Below are 17437 nucleotides of genomic sequence, written 5' to 3'. Positions count from 1 at the left end.
CGACTGATTGTTGTATAGAAAACACTGAATACTATGATTTATTCTGACGGATGATTGTATCATGAACGTGGGATTTTGTGGGTTGTACAGTGTTTTTGCACATAAACGGCAGCGGGATGGATTCATCTCTTCCTCGCTGTACTCTACCAGATACGTTTTTTATTGATAGTTTTTAATGAGGGACATGCTGTGTATTTTATTTGTACAAGTGATTGAATTGGACTTGAGTCTGTTGACCAATAAAAGAACAAAATCTCACAGTGATTCTGGGAATGACCTCTTTCACTTATTTCACTTGTCTGTTGTTGAGGTTTGTTACTGCTGCCGCTGGCACTCTCCTATGTGTATCACCTCTTTGGTGTGTTTTTGACCTATGCTATGAAATTGTTGAAGAAATTCTCATCTTATCTTATATTACATTTACAGATCTAAGCATATACTGTATCTTCAAACAATATAACATTAAAAAACCTGTAATAGAAAATAAACAAAACTAGTAATGTATGCTAACTCTTCAATGTTATACCTGATTAAGTAAACCTCTTGTGTGGGTTCATATGAATGTTATATTTTATGAATATCTATCATGGAACTAAATAACCTTTATTTTTTTATTTTATTTCTAACTCTTTGTCTATATTGTACTACATTCTCTTAAGACTTATGTTATAATTACAAAATGTATTGTTAAAAACATTGTTTGGTAACCCTTCATTTTACAGGTCTACAGATTTCATGGTAATTAGGTGATAATTAGCAAGTAACCTATTTGAAATTTCCTTTGAATTACTGCCAAATTATCCCAATATTTACCTCACAATTTATCAAAAATTACTTTGTTTGGCTGTCTTGACTTGGGACTTGACTCTGGACTTTTATTATTATTATTGTAAATATATTACAAGTATGATTTAATAATTATATTCTGCTATTTTTCCAATAAGCAGTAATAATTACGGATATGTGCAATAACATGCTGATTACTTGTGCAATAATAATATGATGCTGTGCAATAATTATATAATTATCTGACAGACACTTTCTGCAATAATCTGGCAAAACTAATCTGGCAAAACTGCCATCTCATCAATATACATATTGTATTTTTAGATTTTATATTGTATTATCTTTTTTAGCACCTATGTGATTGTCACAATCTAATTTCATTGTACTACACAATGACAATAAAGGGATTGAATCTTGAATCTTGAATAAATAGCTGGTAATTTATTTAATACATTTCCAGGAAAAGAAAACAATGTTAATTAATATGCTTTATGTCCATGTCTGCTGGTAAACAGATAATAATTATCAAATAACTTATTTGAAATTTCTTGAAAAACTCCCTGAATCATGACATTAGCTACCAGGTTACATCTGTGTGGGCAATAATAGTGTCTTCTATTAGTTGGTTTTCCTCCTCTGATGAAGAGCAGCTGCTTCTCAAGCCTGAGGGCCCTATTTTAACCATTTCATGATATTTTAGCATATAATGTTTATAATACAGCAATTTAAGATAATTTTTTAGGTAAATATTGGGGTACTTCTCATTCAATTCAATAAAAGTTATGAGGAACTAAAAAAGCCCAACAACTCGAGTCTAGAAGGTATCCCGTAGATTAGGGGTGCACACACTTTTTCAGCATGCGAGCTACTTATAAAATGACCAAGTCAAAATGATCTACCTACTATAAAAATGCAAAACATATATTTATTTATAAATATATTGAGTATTCTTTATATGTACAATATATGTTGGTGTACCTTGCATAACTGCATGAACCCATATTGTACAATATAACTCTGTACATTTTGTCATTACCTTACTCTGATGACTTGCACTGAATGGAATCAGCCAGGGATGCATAGTCCGGACAGTAGCTGCTGATAGCCAGCCTCAAGCACACTTCCAAATGATCATCAGTCAAGGTGGAACGGTATTTGGACTTAATAATCTTCATGTGGGAAAAGGCTGACTCGCATAAATAAGTGGAGTCGAATAATGCAGTGAAGGAGGTAGCACATTTCCTCATGTTGAGGTACTTTTCCTCTGTGAGGAAGTTCCAGAACTGTCCATGAGCCCTGGACTGAAGCTGAATGTCAGCTTGTAGTGTCAAAATCTCATCCTCCACTCCAGATGAGTTCAGGTGAAACAGTGTTGCAATTTTTGATGCGAGTGAATCAGCCTCAGCATCTTCCCGAAAAGGGTAGCACGTGAATGTAGCGACTGGCTCCAGTAAAACAAAGTCTTGAAAGCGTCTGTCAAACTCTGACAGACAGTTCTCAATCTGCTCTGATAAGCTGACGTCTATATTTTTTTTTTTTTTTAATGCCATGCGATCTACCCACACTACCTTTGCGATCGACCGGTAGATCGCGATCGACGTATTGGGCACCCCTGCCGTAGAGTAAACTTGCAGAAACTCTCGCGAGACCCGCTGCCCGACGACCTATCTTAACTTTAACTATTCGAGCTCAATCTCGCGAGAGTTGCCCCAGCTTGCGGGTTGCCTTCTAAACACTTTTAAATTTAAAATAAAAAAATAAAAAATAAAAAAAAAGAGACCACGCGAGAGTATGACAATAATTTCACTTAAAAACTTTAAAGATATTGCATACATTCATTGTTTTCATTGCTATTTTGTTTTGTGAGGAAGAAATTGTTGACAGATATAATTCCATTTCTTTCATAAATACAAAGAAATTAGGCTTTTTTACACTTGTTAATGTGGAACTTGCTGAGAATTAAAATTAAATTAATAAGAAAAAATACATTACTGTCTTTGTCACTGTAACCATAGCAACCAAATATAATATTTCTATAGTACAGTGCAAAATCTGAGAAAATGTTAACAAGTATAAAATTATTGACATCTTTCCACAATTCACATGTAAATTTACAAGAACAGAATAAATGAGAGCAAGTTTTAGGATGTGATTCGCAGAAGGAACAATTTACATCTATATGTCACTCTTTAACTTCTGTAAGAAATGTTTCACTGGATAGAATCTTTGGATCAACTTAAATGACACCTAAGTTCCATATTCACAAGTGTAAATTTACCAAAAAAAAGCCTAATTTCTTTGTATTTATGAAAGAAATGGAATTATATCTGTCAACAATTTTTTCCTCACAAAACAAAAAAGCAATGAAAACAATGAATGTATGTAATATCTTTAATGCTTTTAAGTGGAATTATTGTCATGCTCTCACGTGGTCTTTTTTATTATTATCTACTTATTTTTTATTTATTTTTTATTTTATGTTGGTTTTGTTTCATTTCTGTTGTCTTTTTATGTTTGACACAGCTCTTTGTTTATGTTTTCGCTTCTTTTGTATGTAAGTGTTTTTAATGTTTTCTGCTGTTACTATGGATACTGTCATTTTGAAATAAAAAAAACAAAAACAAACTTAAATGACACCTCTTTTACCTGATTTAACTTCCGGGTTCCTTTCTTATCTTTTTTTTATTTTTTATTAATTAATTAATTAAATTTTTTTTTTTCAAAATTACAGTATACATAGTAACAGCAGAAAACATCAAAAACACCGGGTTCCGGTTCCCGGGTTCCGGTTCCCGGGTTCCCTTCTAGGAACTACCTCATTCATACGTCTACGCAACAAAGCGTCACGCCGTCTTTACGTCTTTACGTCGTTACGTCGTTACGTCTAGGCGTTACCCGTCGGCCCCGTCACTGACGTCCATTAGTCGGTTGTTCCGCTGCCGGCAGACTGAAGAAGGAGAAGAAGGAGAAGAAGGAGAAGAGAGAAAGCAGAAGTGACTCTAACATCCAAACCAGAGAGAGCTTTATATGACACCGAGTTACAGCCGAGATACAGAATAAACTCACCGACCCGCTGCAGGTAGGACTGAGCGGCGCGGCGGCGCGGCGGCATGGAGCGCTGTGAGCCGGCAGGAGAGAGAGGAGCTCAGCGAGGCTCTGCTAGCTTAGATGTTAGCTTGTTAGCTTGCATGCTACCTTGTGACGAGCAGGAACCAAACCGTGTTGATTCAGAGTTAAAGCAGCTCATTCAGTCCGCTCCTGTAACGGTTAGCCGGACGAAGCGAACTCATTGTGGCTACGAGACTGAACGTTTACCGCATTAACGGTGACAAGCTAACTGAAGCTAACTGAAGTCAAGGCCTATTAAAGGAGGCTGGGTCACACGTCATATTTTGGCGGGCATTGCACATGCGCAGTAGAATCTAGTCTGCACTCGTCGAAATTGAGCCAATCGCAACGCAGCTTGAGTTACGTTGCGCATGCGCTGTACCGCTTTACCAAGACCAGTGTCGTCACCTCCTTTCATAGGCCTTGACTGAAGCTAACTGCAGCTAGCGGGCTGCTGGGTGAGTTCAGGGCGGGGAAACACCTCCCAGTGTCCGGCTGCATCAGTAGGAACAGCTCTCAGCAGCCGGTAGTCGAGGGTTTCAGCCGCTGACAGAACTGTAGCTGAATTATAGCAACATATTGGTCTCTGATACATGTTAAATGTGGTGCTAATGTAATGAGTTGTCAGGTGGTAGCTTGTTAGTGAGCTAACTGCTCATCCAGTCTGATGGGAGCCGCAGAGCTAACAGCTAACAGCTAACAGCTAGCTCACTAGTGTCTACCAGAGGCCCTGTTGCATCCAGCTGACTCTCACTCAGCTCAGCAGCTAACCAGCACTATCTTTATTACTGGCTATTATTCACAATAACAAGTTGTGAACACATCATTTCTCAATTAGTCTTCATGTTGTGATATTTAAAGATTCGTGACAAACAGTCAGAAATCTAAATAAGGTTTATTAAATTCATAATAAATTCATATTAAATATTCAATGGTTGAAGAAGTAATCAGATATTGTCAGTTACTTAAGTAACGTTAAAAGTAGTAATACCACACTGTAAAAATACTCTATTACAAATCAAAGTCCTGCATTCAAAACCGTACTTAAATAATGATAATAATAATAATAATACAGTTTATTAATATAGCACTTTTCAAAACTGATGTTACAAAGTGCTTCACAAGACATTAAGATAAATTAAGATAAAGATAAATAAAGTAAAAAATATGGTAACCGTTGAAACACAACATCACAGAACATATCAATAATAATAAAGTGGTAAAATGGTAAAACAAGGTGATAAAAAACAAATATATCTTCTTCATGGTTTATTTAATAGGGACCAATACAATGTACATAGACAACTTAAAAACAGCTATCTGATGCCAGTATCATAGTGCTTACAGCGGATGCTAATTTACAACACCTGTCCCTAGAAGGGCTTTTTGTGAAAATAAGAGATATACTTACATGTGTATAAATGTACACATGCATACACAAACAGATGAATACATACATATATACTGTATATACAATAAGACTAACTTGATACGCAGGTGATTCATATGATTGAGTATTTTTCACTGACACATGACAGAATGCTTGCTTATTTATAGTGTTATTTCTCATTTACATGTGAAATCATCTACCAGGGTCAAATTTTTTGTTCATCCAGATACAATAGTCGACTACAACTGAGGAGAACGGTTATTCCTATAAGGCCTCAGCTATTACTTTCAGCTGTTGAGGAAATAACTGGCCTGGTCTGTCCTGGAGATGAGCCACAGCGGAGGCTGTGTGAGCTGTAACTAGAGACCTCACTGGAGACATTACATATATCTGTAATATGATTGTATTGCAAACATGATGACTTAAAACCTCGGTTACTTTTTTGTCGTTGTTTTTTTCAAAGTAAACGCTCTACACATGTTGACCGTCATCTTTTCTTGTAAAATGTCCGGTGTAATCAGTAACGCTGGTGTTGTCACGGGTTTATTTTAATCGGTGGGAAAATTTCCTCACCATCACATCCTTAAAGGTTGGCAATTATGGGTCGAAGACAAATTATGAATCGTGCTTATTATAAAGTATTGTTTTGGATCATGTCAGCATATTTGGGTGTGTCAACAGTGCAACCGTTTTCCTTGTCTAAAAGCCAGAAGCTGGGTTGTGTGAGAAGGTTTTTAACCACAAGCAAATCTAAAATGAGATGTCTGGTTCACTTGACTGTGTCCAGTTAGTTAGTTAGTCTGCTCTACCAGCTGCTCCGACAGATAAACCTGTCATCATGTAAATTTTTCTCACAATTGTTCTCTTCTCTGTGTCCGCAGGTGACCGACGATGGCTGTGAACGTGTACTCGACCTCAGTGACCAGTGACAACTTGAGTCGTCATGACATGTTGGTCTGGATCAATGACTCTCTAAAGATGAACCTCACCAAGATAGAAATGCTGTGTACAGGTAACTCATGACTTCTTTTATTTTTTTTTTCCCTTGTCATGGGAGGACCAGATATGTTTCATTAATGGACGGTTGTCAGACCTCTTGAAACCGTTCCGGGATCAGTGTAAGCATGCGTGATATTTTGCATGACTGTGTGATTGTACTGGTGTTGTGAAACAGTAGGCCAGTAGCTGCTGAGGCTGAATATGGTGATTTGAATGTGAGAGGAAAAACACTGACGCTTCTGTTTTTAGCACATGACCCGATAAAACATGTTCCTGTAGGTTGAGGTTTTGTTTCATTAAAGATAAACTAGGAAAACTTTGATTTATAGTAGCAGTTTCAAAACTTGCCCAGTTCAAAAATTTTAACTGAAATGAATCACAATGAGCAAACTGTACACAGTGTGCTAATGTTTACTGTCTTAAGGCCTAAGATAAGTTAATAATAATAATAATAATAGAATAAATATAAGTTAAAAGTTGTTTTTACTATAATAAACCCACACTCAACTCTACACATTGGAGACGGGCTCATTATTATTCCAAGTGTGCAGGTCTGTGTAGAAAAGTGGTCGCATTTCCTATGAAGCATGTTACTGTAATGTGCAAATGCTGAGCTTATTGCACTGGATCATATGTAGCCTGTGAGTTTATTATTATGGGATGCAAGGCCTTTAATACAAGGCTTAATGGTCAGCTTAACTCCCGGGCTCCCTGAATTTCTCAAGGAAGGACAGTGAGTTCATACGCTTCCAATGCTGGTAATAGCAATAATAGGCTGATAATAATAATAAGGCTGTAACGGATCGTTTGAAGCATCAAAGCTTCTTTCATAACGTTGACATTGTAATTATTGTTACTAGTAACTTACAGAAACATTGCAGGAAATAGTCCATTTTCTCTTGCGTGTTGGAACACACCTGTAACGCGGCGGTCCAGCAACGATCAGAGCTCCATAAACAGAATCATGACACTGACGTCCAAGCAAATCTATTGATCCTGTGAGCAAAAGTTTAGTTTATTGGTTGGTTTGTTTTTATCGGCATCCAAAATTCGCAGAAATCAAAACGGCTGCGGGGAAGAAAACATTGTGAAATACGAAAGTTTGGGATTTGGTATGGATAGGCTAGGAGTAAATCGATTCACCGATGTATCACAATTTTCTTTTTTATGATTTTGAAATACATTTTTTTATTGCCAGAATCGATATATTTGCTTCATTTGAGTCTATGTGGAGGTTGAAGGAAGTTACTGCTTTTATTGTTGTAGTCTGAGTAACGTGACGTCATATCCGTTCCGTATCCGTCAACCAAAACAAACTGCAGCAAGCCGAAACGAGGAAGTATAAGACGTTGGAGGGTCAGCGTGGATACGACCTGCACCCTCACATGTTAAATCCAGTGTGGTAAACACTACACATCCAGTAAAGGATGGAAACACTTTGGGTTTCACTCATTGACAGGAAAAGCAGAGCTAGACAGAGCAGAGCTAAAGCTGCATGCTAACTCTGTCACGCACAGGAAACGTTATTGTATGGCGGTAACGTTGCGGTCGAGCCGGGCGGTCGCTCTCGTCTCCGTGGTCAAATGGGCCGACGCTACAACTGTAGAGCACCCATATACTGACATTTCTGTTCTCTGCATTCAAACGGCCCGATGGAGCTGACCATGGATGGATAAAGAGAACGGAGCTGACGGGAGAGCTAGAGACCACCTTGGAGAAGTTAGAGGAAGTAGACACGTGGGACTACGTCCGCTTTTCAAAATAAGATGTTAACAAAGGGAACTGTATATACAAAATACATCTATGGAAATCAGACTGATGGATTATATTCACCAGAAGTATAAAACATTACATGTCCCTTATAGATTAAAAAGAAAATAACACTAATCTGTGAGGGAAATGTCTTTATTCTTTGATATTTGGGTTGAAAATCAGACATTTTTACTGAATTAATTTAGAGATTTTCCAAAGTGGTCCCCTTCATGGTCTAGTGTTAAAAAAGTTAACAAAAATTATAATAAATCGTAATATCGAATACTTGTGGAATTGCAATACATATCGAGTCGGCACCCAGGTATCGTGACAGTGTTGGATCAGGATTAGGGCTGTGTTGTCTGAAAGTGTTGAATATTGGTGCTGAATTTGCGGTTTTCAGTATCAATCAATGCCTTTTATTTGATAAAAAACACACAATTAGTGTACACGGCTGCCGTTCATTGACCAACAGTTCAGACAGAAAATGTTTTAAAAGAGCTAAAGTGATGGTTTGTGAGTACGCAGTCATGTTTTAAATAAATACATGTCTGTTGCTTTTCTCTGTTCTCAGTTGAAAGGAAAGTGAGCTCTGTTTTTTATCCTTTTCTGTTACTCTTCTTGTTTTTGAGGCATCCCTGATTTCTTGCCATGCAGCACACACTCAGTCCTAATAAGGATTTTACTGTATTGGACATTAAGAGGATTTCTTTTTGTGGCTCATTTCAATCATTCAGGTTCTGCCTACTGCCAGTTCATGGACATGCTGTTTACCGGCTCTGTGCCTCTGAAGAAAGTTAAATTTGGTGCCAAGCTGGAGCATGAATACATCCACAACTTCAAGCTTCTGCAGCTTTCCTTCAAAAAGATGGTAATCGACAAGGTAAGGTAACAACACGCAGCCTCTGTACAGCATGAACATGTCAGCTTCAAATCACGTGACCATGTACAGCATCCTTCATACAGCACATGGTCTGGAAATATATGAGGGAATTTCTGGTATTAGAGGGCACATTTTGTTGTTGGTTGACTTCTCTCTTGAGTCTCTTTGGGGGTAAAAAGAGAAATTTTAAACAAATATTATTATAATTAGGGATGTACTGATACCGGATCGGATATCGGACCGATACTGACTCAAATAGCTGGATCAGATATCGGTGACAATGGAGCTGATCTATTCTATTCTATGTTTATATACGTTATATACTGGAATTTTAATTCCTGTTTAAATGTTGACCAACTTTTTGCTGCATTAAAAAGGTTTACACCTGAATTGTAATCCATTTAAATTTTAAAGATGTTTTTACCAATTTGCTGGTGAATGATTGATTATTTAATTAAATAAAAACATTTTTTTTTTTTGAAAATTTCGAATCAAGTTACTGGTGTACAATTTATTATTTTAATAAAAAATAAAAAATTCTGTTAATTTTAAAGACTTTTTTTTTTTACCAAGTTGCTGGTGTATGATTTATTATTTTAATAATAAATAAGAAATTCTGTTATTTTAAAAGATTTTTTTTTACCAAGTTACTGGTGTATGATTTATTATTTTAATAATAAATACAAATTAAAATTGTATAAATAAAATAAAAAAAATTATATATTTGTTACATTTTGTTTTACAAAGTTAGGAAAGTAATGTTTAAGTCCAACCTGAGTATGCCTGTTGTTGTTGTTACACATAACAGAATGATCCCAGTCACTTCCACAAAGTGAGGTAAACAGTTTATTCGTTGTACTCGGTAAAAAAACTTTAAAAAATCTATTTCAAAATCGTAAATAATAAACGTGATACATAGGTGAATCGATTTTTTTATTTTTTTTCCCCTACTAAGATGTTTTAAGAGTAACCTCACCAGTCGTTCCTTACTGGTATGCAAACTGCACCTCCCGTCATCTCCTCCCAACCAGCTGAGCTGCCTCTGATGATCTGGTCATGAGTCACTCTTTTTCTGAGCACTTTGTTGGCTCGTCTGTCACTCTTTAGACTGGGTGTGTGCGTGTAAATATACTCGTTTCATCTGTCACAAAGTAATGAGACACCAATTCATAGGCAGACATACAAATTTAACTGTAATCCCTGTTTTGTTTACTGGAATCAAATAATCATGGTTTATTTGACCTGGTATGAGCATGTGTTTTGTTTTAACACATTGTTCAGCTGCTGCCTTGTGAAAAGAGGCACGTATGTGTCCTTTGTAAGTCAGTACGCTATGTTCCAGTTGTATTCTTCACTATCAGAAGCTTTTTTTTAATAGACAATGCAACAGTATTTGTCATTGCAGCCCTGGATGCTTTGTAATGTCTTGATATTGCCAACAAAGCTTTAAAAAGGGCAGGGCAGATCCAGCTTAGTCATCATTTGTTTCCAGACAGAACACGCAGTAGCTTGCAGGACTATTGACAAAGCAGCCATCATTAATTCATGTTTCAATGTCCTTTCTTCCTGCTGTCCATTTGTTTTAACTCGTTACTGTAGATCTGTACTCTGGACGGTGTTGATTCATAGATCGGTGTAACAGATGCTTGAACATGTAGAGACCATCGGTGTATTCATGGCTGTTCAGCGTTATAATCCCCGGCATTGTGGACTTCGCTTTGTGTATTGTCTAATGATGTCAGCTTCCTCCAGCGCTGAGTAATTGGGTTTGCTGCTGGTTTTTACTGCTGCTCTCTTTTCTTCACTGTGGCTTCGATTCTGGTCAGCTTTGTGTTTAACGTGTGCAGTACCGAAGACTAGTGTTGATACGATACGCTGCTTAAATAACTCAATACCAATACTGAGACGATACCACGGTAAAAATCTAAAACACCAGGAAGAGTAACGGAATAATAGATGACAGAACATGGAACTTAAAATTATTTTTGATTAATTATAAATGTTTAAATGTAAAAATGTATTAATTAAAAAAATGACATGGTATGCAGTAATCTGATGTTCTCTATACTTGAGTTTGTGATTTCTTTGATAGTTATGTTATATTTGCATTTAGTTTTAATAATGCACATATATTTACTAGTGCTGGGACGATACACCTACTTCCTGATTCGAGACTATCATAATACTTGGGTGCTGATTCGATATGTATTGTGTTTTTTAAGTATTGCGATTCAATATTACGATTTATTGCGATTGTTGTTAACTTTTTTAACACTAAACCATGGGGGAAAAGTTGAATCAAACACTTCTAGGGACTTTTACTTTGAAAAATCTCTAAATGAATCCGGTAAAAATGTTCAGCATGTACGTAGTCAGAGATGTCCTGAAGTCAAATATATCAGGATCATTGTCAGGAATTATTTATTATATTTTTTTCAGCAACCTAAAAATCAAAGAATAAAGACATTTCCCTCACAGATTAGTGGTATTTTCTTTTTAATCTATAAGGGACATGTAATGTTTTATACTTCTGGTGAATATAATCCATTAATCTGATTTCCATAGATGTATTTTGTATATACAGTTCCCTTTTAACATCTTATTTTGAAAAGCGGACGTAGTCCCACGTGTCTACTTCCTCTAACTTCTCCAAGGTGGTCTCTAGCTCTCCCGTCAGCTCCGTTCTCTTTATCCATCCATGGTCAGCTCCATCGGGGCCGTTTCAATGCAGAGAACAGACATGTCAGTATCTGGGTGCTCTACAGTCGTAGCGTAGGCCCATTTGACCACGGAGACGAGAGCGACGGCCGGCTCCACCGCCACGTTACCGCCACACCATAACGTTTCCTGTCTGTGACAGAGTTAGCATGCAGCTTTAGCCGTGATGTTTAGCTCTGCTTTTCCGGTCAATGTGTGAAACCCAAAGTGTTTCCATCCTTTACTGGATGTGTAGTGTTTACCACGCTGGATTTAACATGTGAGGGTGCAGGTCGTATCCACGCCTTCCGTTCCTTATCCTTCAGAGATTAACTCAGCCAATACTTTATTACATTTGCTAAGAAATGTGCCCTCTCAAAGTACTGCTCTGATGTTGGATCTTACAGGGACTGCGATAAAAGCAAATAAAAAAATAATCGGTGGTGTGAAACAGACTCAAGACCAAGTAAAAACAATAAATATAAAATATAATTCAAAGCGGGAAACACCCACAGCACACAGCCAGCTGTCCTTCCTGCATCGGTCAGTTTAAACTGTGTTGTTTTTAGTCTGATTATGACTCTAACTTCTTCATATGTGTGTAATATTATCATAAGATCTGCGCACTGAGCTCTGATTGGTCAGTAAGAGGTGCTTTTATACGAGTTGATCTCTTATCTGGAACATGACCTGCTCCGGAGCAGGTCAGGTGTTCAGCATCACTGCATCTGCATTCTGTAATGTATTTTATGCTGCAATGTGTGTAAAGGTTTGATTTTGATACTAAAACACATGAACTGTACCGGCGGTGATACTGAAAATGTAACATTACCAGCGGTGACGGAGAAATGAGAGCTCATTTAACCTGAAGCTACCAGGCAGACGTCTGTCCAAACATCCCGGTCCTGACCGTCTCTCTTTGCTTCCAGATCATTCCAGTAGACAAACTGGTGAAGGGCAAGTTCCAGGACAACTTTGAGTTCGTCCAGTGGTTTAAGAAGTTCTTTGATGCCAACTACGATGGGAAAGACTACGACCCGGTGGAGGCGAGGCAGGGCCAGGGCCAGGGCCAGGACTCCATGCCCATCCCCGTCGCCACGTCAGCTCTCGCCAGAAACCCCAAAAAGGCCTTCAGTCAAGGTCAGAGCCCCGGTTTGTCTGGTGGGTCACATGGTTTGAATTAAATGGGGAAATGCTGTTAAGTAAAACTTCTTCTCTAGTTAATAACCTTTTTCTGACCTCTTCAGCTCCTCAGAGGCCACCTGTTGCCAAGGTAGCGCCCAAGTTGGCCAACGTCAGCATGAGGAAGCCGGGGATGGGAGGATCCGACGAGGAGAGGTCGGAGCTCACGAATACGCTCATGAATGAGGTCAGCACACCATCTTCATATGATCACTGCTGAGAGAGACTAAAATGAGCTTTATTTGTGTCTTCAAAGAGGACACGTAAAGTGAAAAAGTAGAAACAAAACTTGATGTTGTTTTGGCCCTTCCCCCCCCAAACAGGTGGAGATCCTGAAATCTACCGTTCAGGACATAGAGAAGGAGAGAGACTTTTATTTTGGTAAGCTGCGGAATATTGAGCTGATTTGCCAGGAGAAGGAAGGCGAGGGCGACCCGACGCTGCAGAGGATCATCGACATCCTCTACGCCACAGACGTGAGTTTGTCTTCTGCTTTTATGTAATTCAGTCTGAAGGCTAAGAAACAGTCGATGGATATAAAGACTAGAAATGAATGTACTTGCTTTAAAAACTACCATCATAAATCATTTTATAAGAGAGAATGGCCGATGATCGATCGATTTCCGTTTTAGAAACGAAATCGTGACGCCTTTACTGTGTTTTTATATATTTGTCAATAAATCCCATGAAAAGACCAAAACCAACAGTGAATGAATACTAATACTATTAATACTAACAGGTATCAAAGCCTGATATATATCTTCTTCCTCTAACATCTAAAACGGTCGCCAACCTTCTTCTTTAAAATAAACCAGCATGTTGTGAGTTCAACAGCAGATTAAAGCCCATTTGCTCTGCTGTTAACAACTGCTGATGCCGTTGTGAATTCCTGCAGAGGAATGGCATGCAGCTCGCTCTCAGCGGCCGACCTGCTGCTATTAACCACGCCATTATGTCACTGCAGTACTGCACTGTTAGCTCATGGTGCAGTACTCTGTATGTATATCACTTGAATTGATCTTGTAATAGTTTTTATTTTTACTTCTGTTCTCATTTTTTATTTTATTTTGCTTACTTATGTTTCACTTTTTCTTTGTGCTTCTGCAAAGCCCGAAATGTTGATCCGAAAATCTGAATCGTTGTATTGCCAAATAGTTTCACAATCAAGGAAGTTTGGTTGGTGTTCTGGTGCTTAACGTTAAAAATAAACAAAGTACAGTGGACCCGCTTATAGTGATCAAACAGCTTGGGACAGAATCATTCCTTTACAAAGGCTGTTTAAAGGGACTCTACGGAAGAATCAGAAATGTCTTGTTAACAGCTTCACCTGTGTCCGTTAAGTCAACTAAAGTCAGCGTCCTGTTGCTGGCACTTGTGCTCGCTCTACATAGACATGAAGGAGCATCACTCAACACAGTGAGGAGACACACGTCAGCTAAAAGCACAATATCACTCTATATTTCAGCTGCTTGGCAGTAATGTTAGCTGACCAGACCAAGGTCTCTCCATGAATCAATGCTGATCCTAGTGTTGGCTTTTCCTGCCTCAGCCTCCTGACCGCGGCCGGAGGGAACGGGGGAGACGCCGGAGTTTTGGTCGGAGACGATAACGTTTCTCTCTGCGGAGCCCCGTCACTTCACAAGACACGGGAAACCTCTGTTGGTCTGGAGGAGCTGCAGCAGTTATTTCTGCACAAACGTCCACTGAACATTCACTAGATATTCTCAGAGCTAAACTAACTCTTCTGCAGTGTGGAGTGAGCAGCATGCACGTGAGAGGTGGAGAGAGAGAGAGAGAGAGAAGGAGCGCGGTGTGTGAGTGAAGGCAGGCAGAGGAGCAGAGGAGCAGAGACTCCGGTCCTGGAGACCAAAGCTACGGTCTCCCCCGCGTCCTCCGACTGCGGCCAACACTGTTTAACAGACAGGCTTCACTAGATACAACCAAGAGGTTTTGGTGCTTCACTGGAGTTTGTGTTGGAGCATGAGTCTGAACAGCGGAGACACACGAGAGACCATGAGACACCGACCAGCAATGATTTATACCTGGAAGAAGTTACAAACAGTCCCTTTTTAAATAGTTTGCTTATAGTCATCAAGTAGTCCGCTTACAGCGTTTACTTTGGGTCTTTTCCTGGAAAAACATTTTCTCCCTCTCTCTCTCTCTCTCTCTCTCTCTCTCTCTCTCTCCAGGAGGGTTTCGTGATACCGGATGCTGAGGAGCAGGAGGAGTTTTAATAATCAACCAACTTTTCACTTGGATGCTCTGGTCTACAAACCCACCTCGAGATCCTTCCTCAAGCCAAGACGGCCTGTTTGGTTTTATATCCAACACCAAACCTGATCTCGACTTGTGCCCCCCTCCCCCCCATACCCGAACCCCTATCCTCTCCTGAACCCAGACCCCAGCCGCCGTACAGCTCAGCTCCTTCCTTACTGAAACATCTTTTTACCAACAATCAACGAAGCCTCGGTCACTGCCTCTTCTTCCTCCGCTCCCTCCCCTGTAATCCCATCCTTCCCAAAACCAGATTGTGCAGCAGTACTGATCTGGTTTTTTAATGGACTTGAGTGTGAAAAACACGGTGATGTTCTCTGTGCGTGCGTGCGTGTGTGTGCGTGCGTGTGTGTGCGTGCGTGTGTGTGTGTGTGTGTGTGTGTGTGTGTGTGTGTGTGTGAGAGAGAGAATGTGTGTATATGTGTGTGTTTAACAAAAAAAAAATATTCAATTTGAAAAGAATAAAACATGAAGAACCTCTGAAGGACCCGGCTGTCACTTCACCAATCACTTTGTCCCAAACTAACCCTGATTGTTTTTGTATGATGGCACTGCCGCCGTTTTGTGCCTCTCCTGTTGACAATTCATTTAGAGGACGATGAAAAAAATATCACACACACACACACACACACATTCCCAACTAGTGCTCTTAGTTTTGCATAATTTTGAACCAAAGCTGAGGTGTGTTTTTGCTCACAGAGGTCTGTACTACGAAGCGGTAAGCGAGGTAACTTCGGTTTAACCCTTCAGGGTTTTCTGTCCTACAACGGTGGTTCACTTCTTACCGGGGTAGATCGCCATGGTAACTGATGCTGAGCACCTGACCGGCTCCAGAGCAGGTTATGTTCCAGATAAGAGATCAACTCGTATAAAAGCACCTCCTACTGACCAATCAGAGCTCCTGAGCAGATCGTATGATAATATTACACACATATGAAGAAGTTAGAGTCATAACCAGACTAAAAAACAACACAGTTTAAACTGACAGATGCAGGAAGGACAGCTGGCTTTGAAATATGTTTTATATTTATTGTTTTTACTTGGTCTTGAGTCCGTTTCACACCGCCGGGGACGCAGCTGAAAGAAGGCTGAAATAGTCAAACACACCACAACATAATCAATATAATATAAGCTACTGTAATCTATACATCTAGATGAATATATGTGACTTTTCAGGCCATTAAATTAATAAATCTGTTAATTAACACATTGACAATTGTTTCTTTTGCCAGCTGTCCTTCCTGCATTTGGCAGCTTCAACTGTGTTATTATTAGTCTGATTATGTGTTTAACGTATTCGTACTTGTCTAATATTATAGTTTATGAAATGTGCCGCTCTGCTGACAGTAAACTTGTCGTGTCTGTGAACGCGCTCATAGTCTGACTGAGAACCTCTGGCTTGATAACTACCGTCGTAGGCGGTGACTTAGCGTGATCTCGTTGTTTAGGGTTAGATAACCAGATGACGAGAAGACACCCTGGGTATGTTGAACTTGCTTCGTAGTACAGGCCTCTGGTCCCGACAACAAGAAACGGTATAAATCAAACGTCACGGAGCCAGCAGGCTTTGCCAGATTGCTGTAGCCGATGTAAAAAAGCACTCGTGGGTGTCACACTTTGACTCTGAAGGGCTCAGGGTTTAGTCTGGGACAAGGCAGCAGTCGGGTCTTCTCTTGGCCTTTTTCTCTCCACCAAGGACAGACACCCTCCTGATTTATGTCCTGTTGAGCTGGTTTTTGTGTGTTTTGAAATGGTTTTTTGGGCACCTGTCAGTCACGCTCGCAACTTTATTCATTGGTTTAGTTTTGTTTTTCTCTCACGCTCACTAAACGATCACTGTTGGAATGATTATTTTGGGATGTAGAAAGCGTTGCTGTTTTTGTAGCAGAAGTTTTTTTTTTGCTTCCATTTCCCGCTCGACCTCGACGTTCACATTTCAGGCTTCTCAAACGTGCGATTCTTAAACTCCAGGAGAGTCGATGTGTGACGGCGGCCTTTTGATCAACCTGCCAGTGTTCAGTTAAAAAAAGTGATTGTTTTGTATGTTGAGTCTGTTTTAAGGCACATGCACTGTTTTCTACCAGTGGCCCTTACTCAGGCCTCAGCCAATGAGAATACTTCCTGATCCAGAGCAGCCACGTTACAAACACTGTGAGCTCCGACCGCGGCCGATCACCGGTGCGTTCACCACATGTAGCCGTCCGTGGTCGAGACCGACGGCTGAGCTGTGAAAGTGGCTCATGTGCTTCTTTCAGGCTGAATCTTGGATTTAGTTTTAAAAGATGTGGGATCAATGAGTTGCCACACTGAAGGCAGATTCCTTTCTGGGAATTCAAGACGGGTTCCTCTTTTGTTCCTGTTTCCAC

General features: G+C 39.4%; 2 protein-coding genes across 3 annotated transcripts in view; both read left to right on the top strand.

The window, feature by feature from the left end:
- The first annotated feature begins 3704 nt into the window (after positions 1 to 3704).
- Positions 3705 to 15560, top strand: LOC119490060 (microtubule-associated protein RP/EB family member 1-like). 2 transcript variants are annotated; one of them, XM_037773250.1, is made up of 7 exons: positions 3705 to 3865; positions 6166 to 6296; positions 8773 to 8918; positions 12545 to 12776; positions 12863 to 12984; positions 13121 to 13273; positions 14987 to 15560. In XM_037773250.1, exons 2-7 carry the CDS (start codon positions 6176 to 6178, stop codon positions 15029 to 15031), a joined length of 819 nt encoding a protein of 272 aa, XP_037629178.1. In that variant the 5' UTR covers positions 3705 to 3865; positions 6166 to 6175; the 3' UTR covers positions 15032 to 15560. The 2 variants fall into 2 exon arrangements, with proteins under 2 accessions (XP_037629178.1, XP_037629179.1); XM_037773251.1 differs by having other exon boundaries at positions 3706 to 3865; positions 12545 to 12755.
- acss2 (acyl-CoA synthetase short chain family member 2) overlaps positions 3943 to 17437 on the top strand; it is a 56515-nt gene continuing 43020 nt past the window's right edge. Inside the window, exon 1 of the mRNA XM_037773207.1 lies at positions 3943 to 3964. The gene's annotated coding sequence lies outside the window, so the exon portion shown is untranslated. The remainder of the gene's footprint in view (positions 3965 to 17437) is intronic.

The sequence above is a fragment of the Sebastes umbrosus genome, chromosome 6, assembly GCF_015220745.1.
Source record: "Sebastes umbrosus isolate fSebUmb1 chromosome 6, fSebUmb1.pri, whole genome shotgun sequence".
NCBI classification, from domain to species: Eukaryota; Metazoa; Chordata; class Actinopteri; order Perciformes; family Sebastidae; genus Sebastes; species Sebastes umbrosus.
The sequence above is the reverse complement of the archived record's forward strand: the minus strand, read 5'-3'. Positions and strand labels throughout refer to the sequence as shown.

Excerpts from the sequence above, each read along its gene's own strand:
- LOC119490060 (XM_037773250.1), top strand. The coding sequence starts at position 6,176 with ATGGCTGTGAACGTGTACTCGACCTCAGTGACCAGTGACAACTTGAGT. Across the intron at positions 8,919-12,544 it reads AAAAGATGGTAATCGACAAG|ATCATTCCAGTAGACAAACT; the intron begins GTAAGGTAACAA and ends CTTTGCTTCCAG. Across the intron at positions 13,274-14,986 it reads ACATCCTCTACGCCACAGAC|GAGGGTTTCGTGATACCGGA; the intron begins GTGAGTTTGTCT and ends CTCTCTCTCCAG.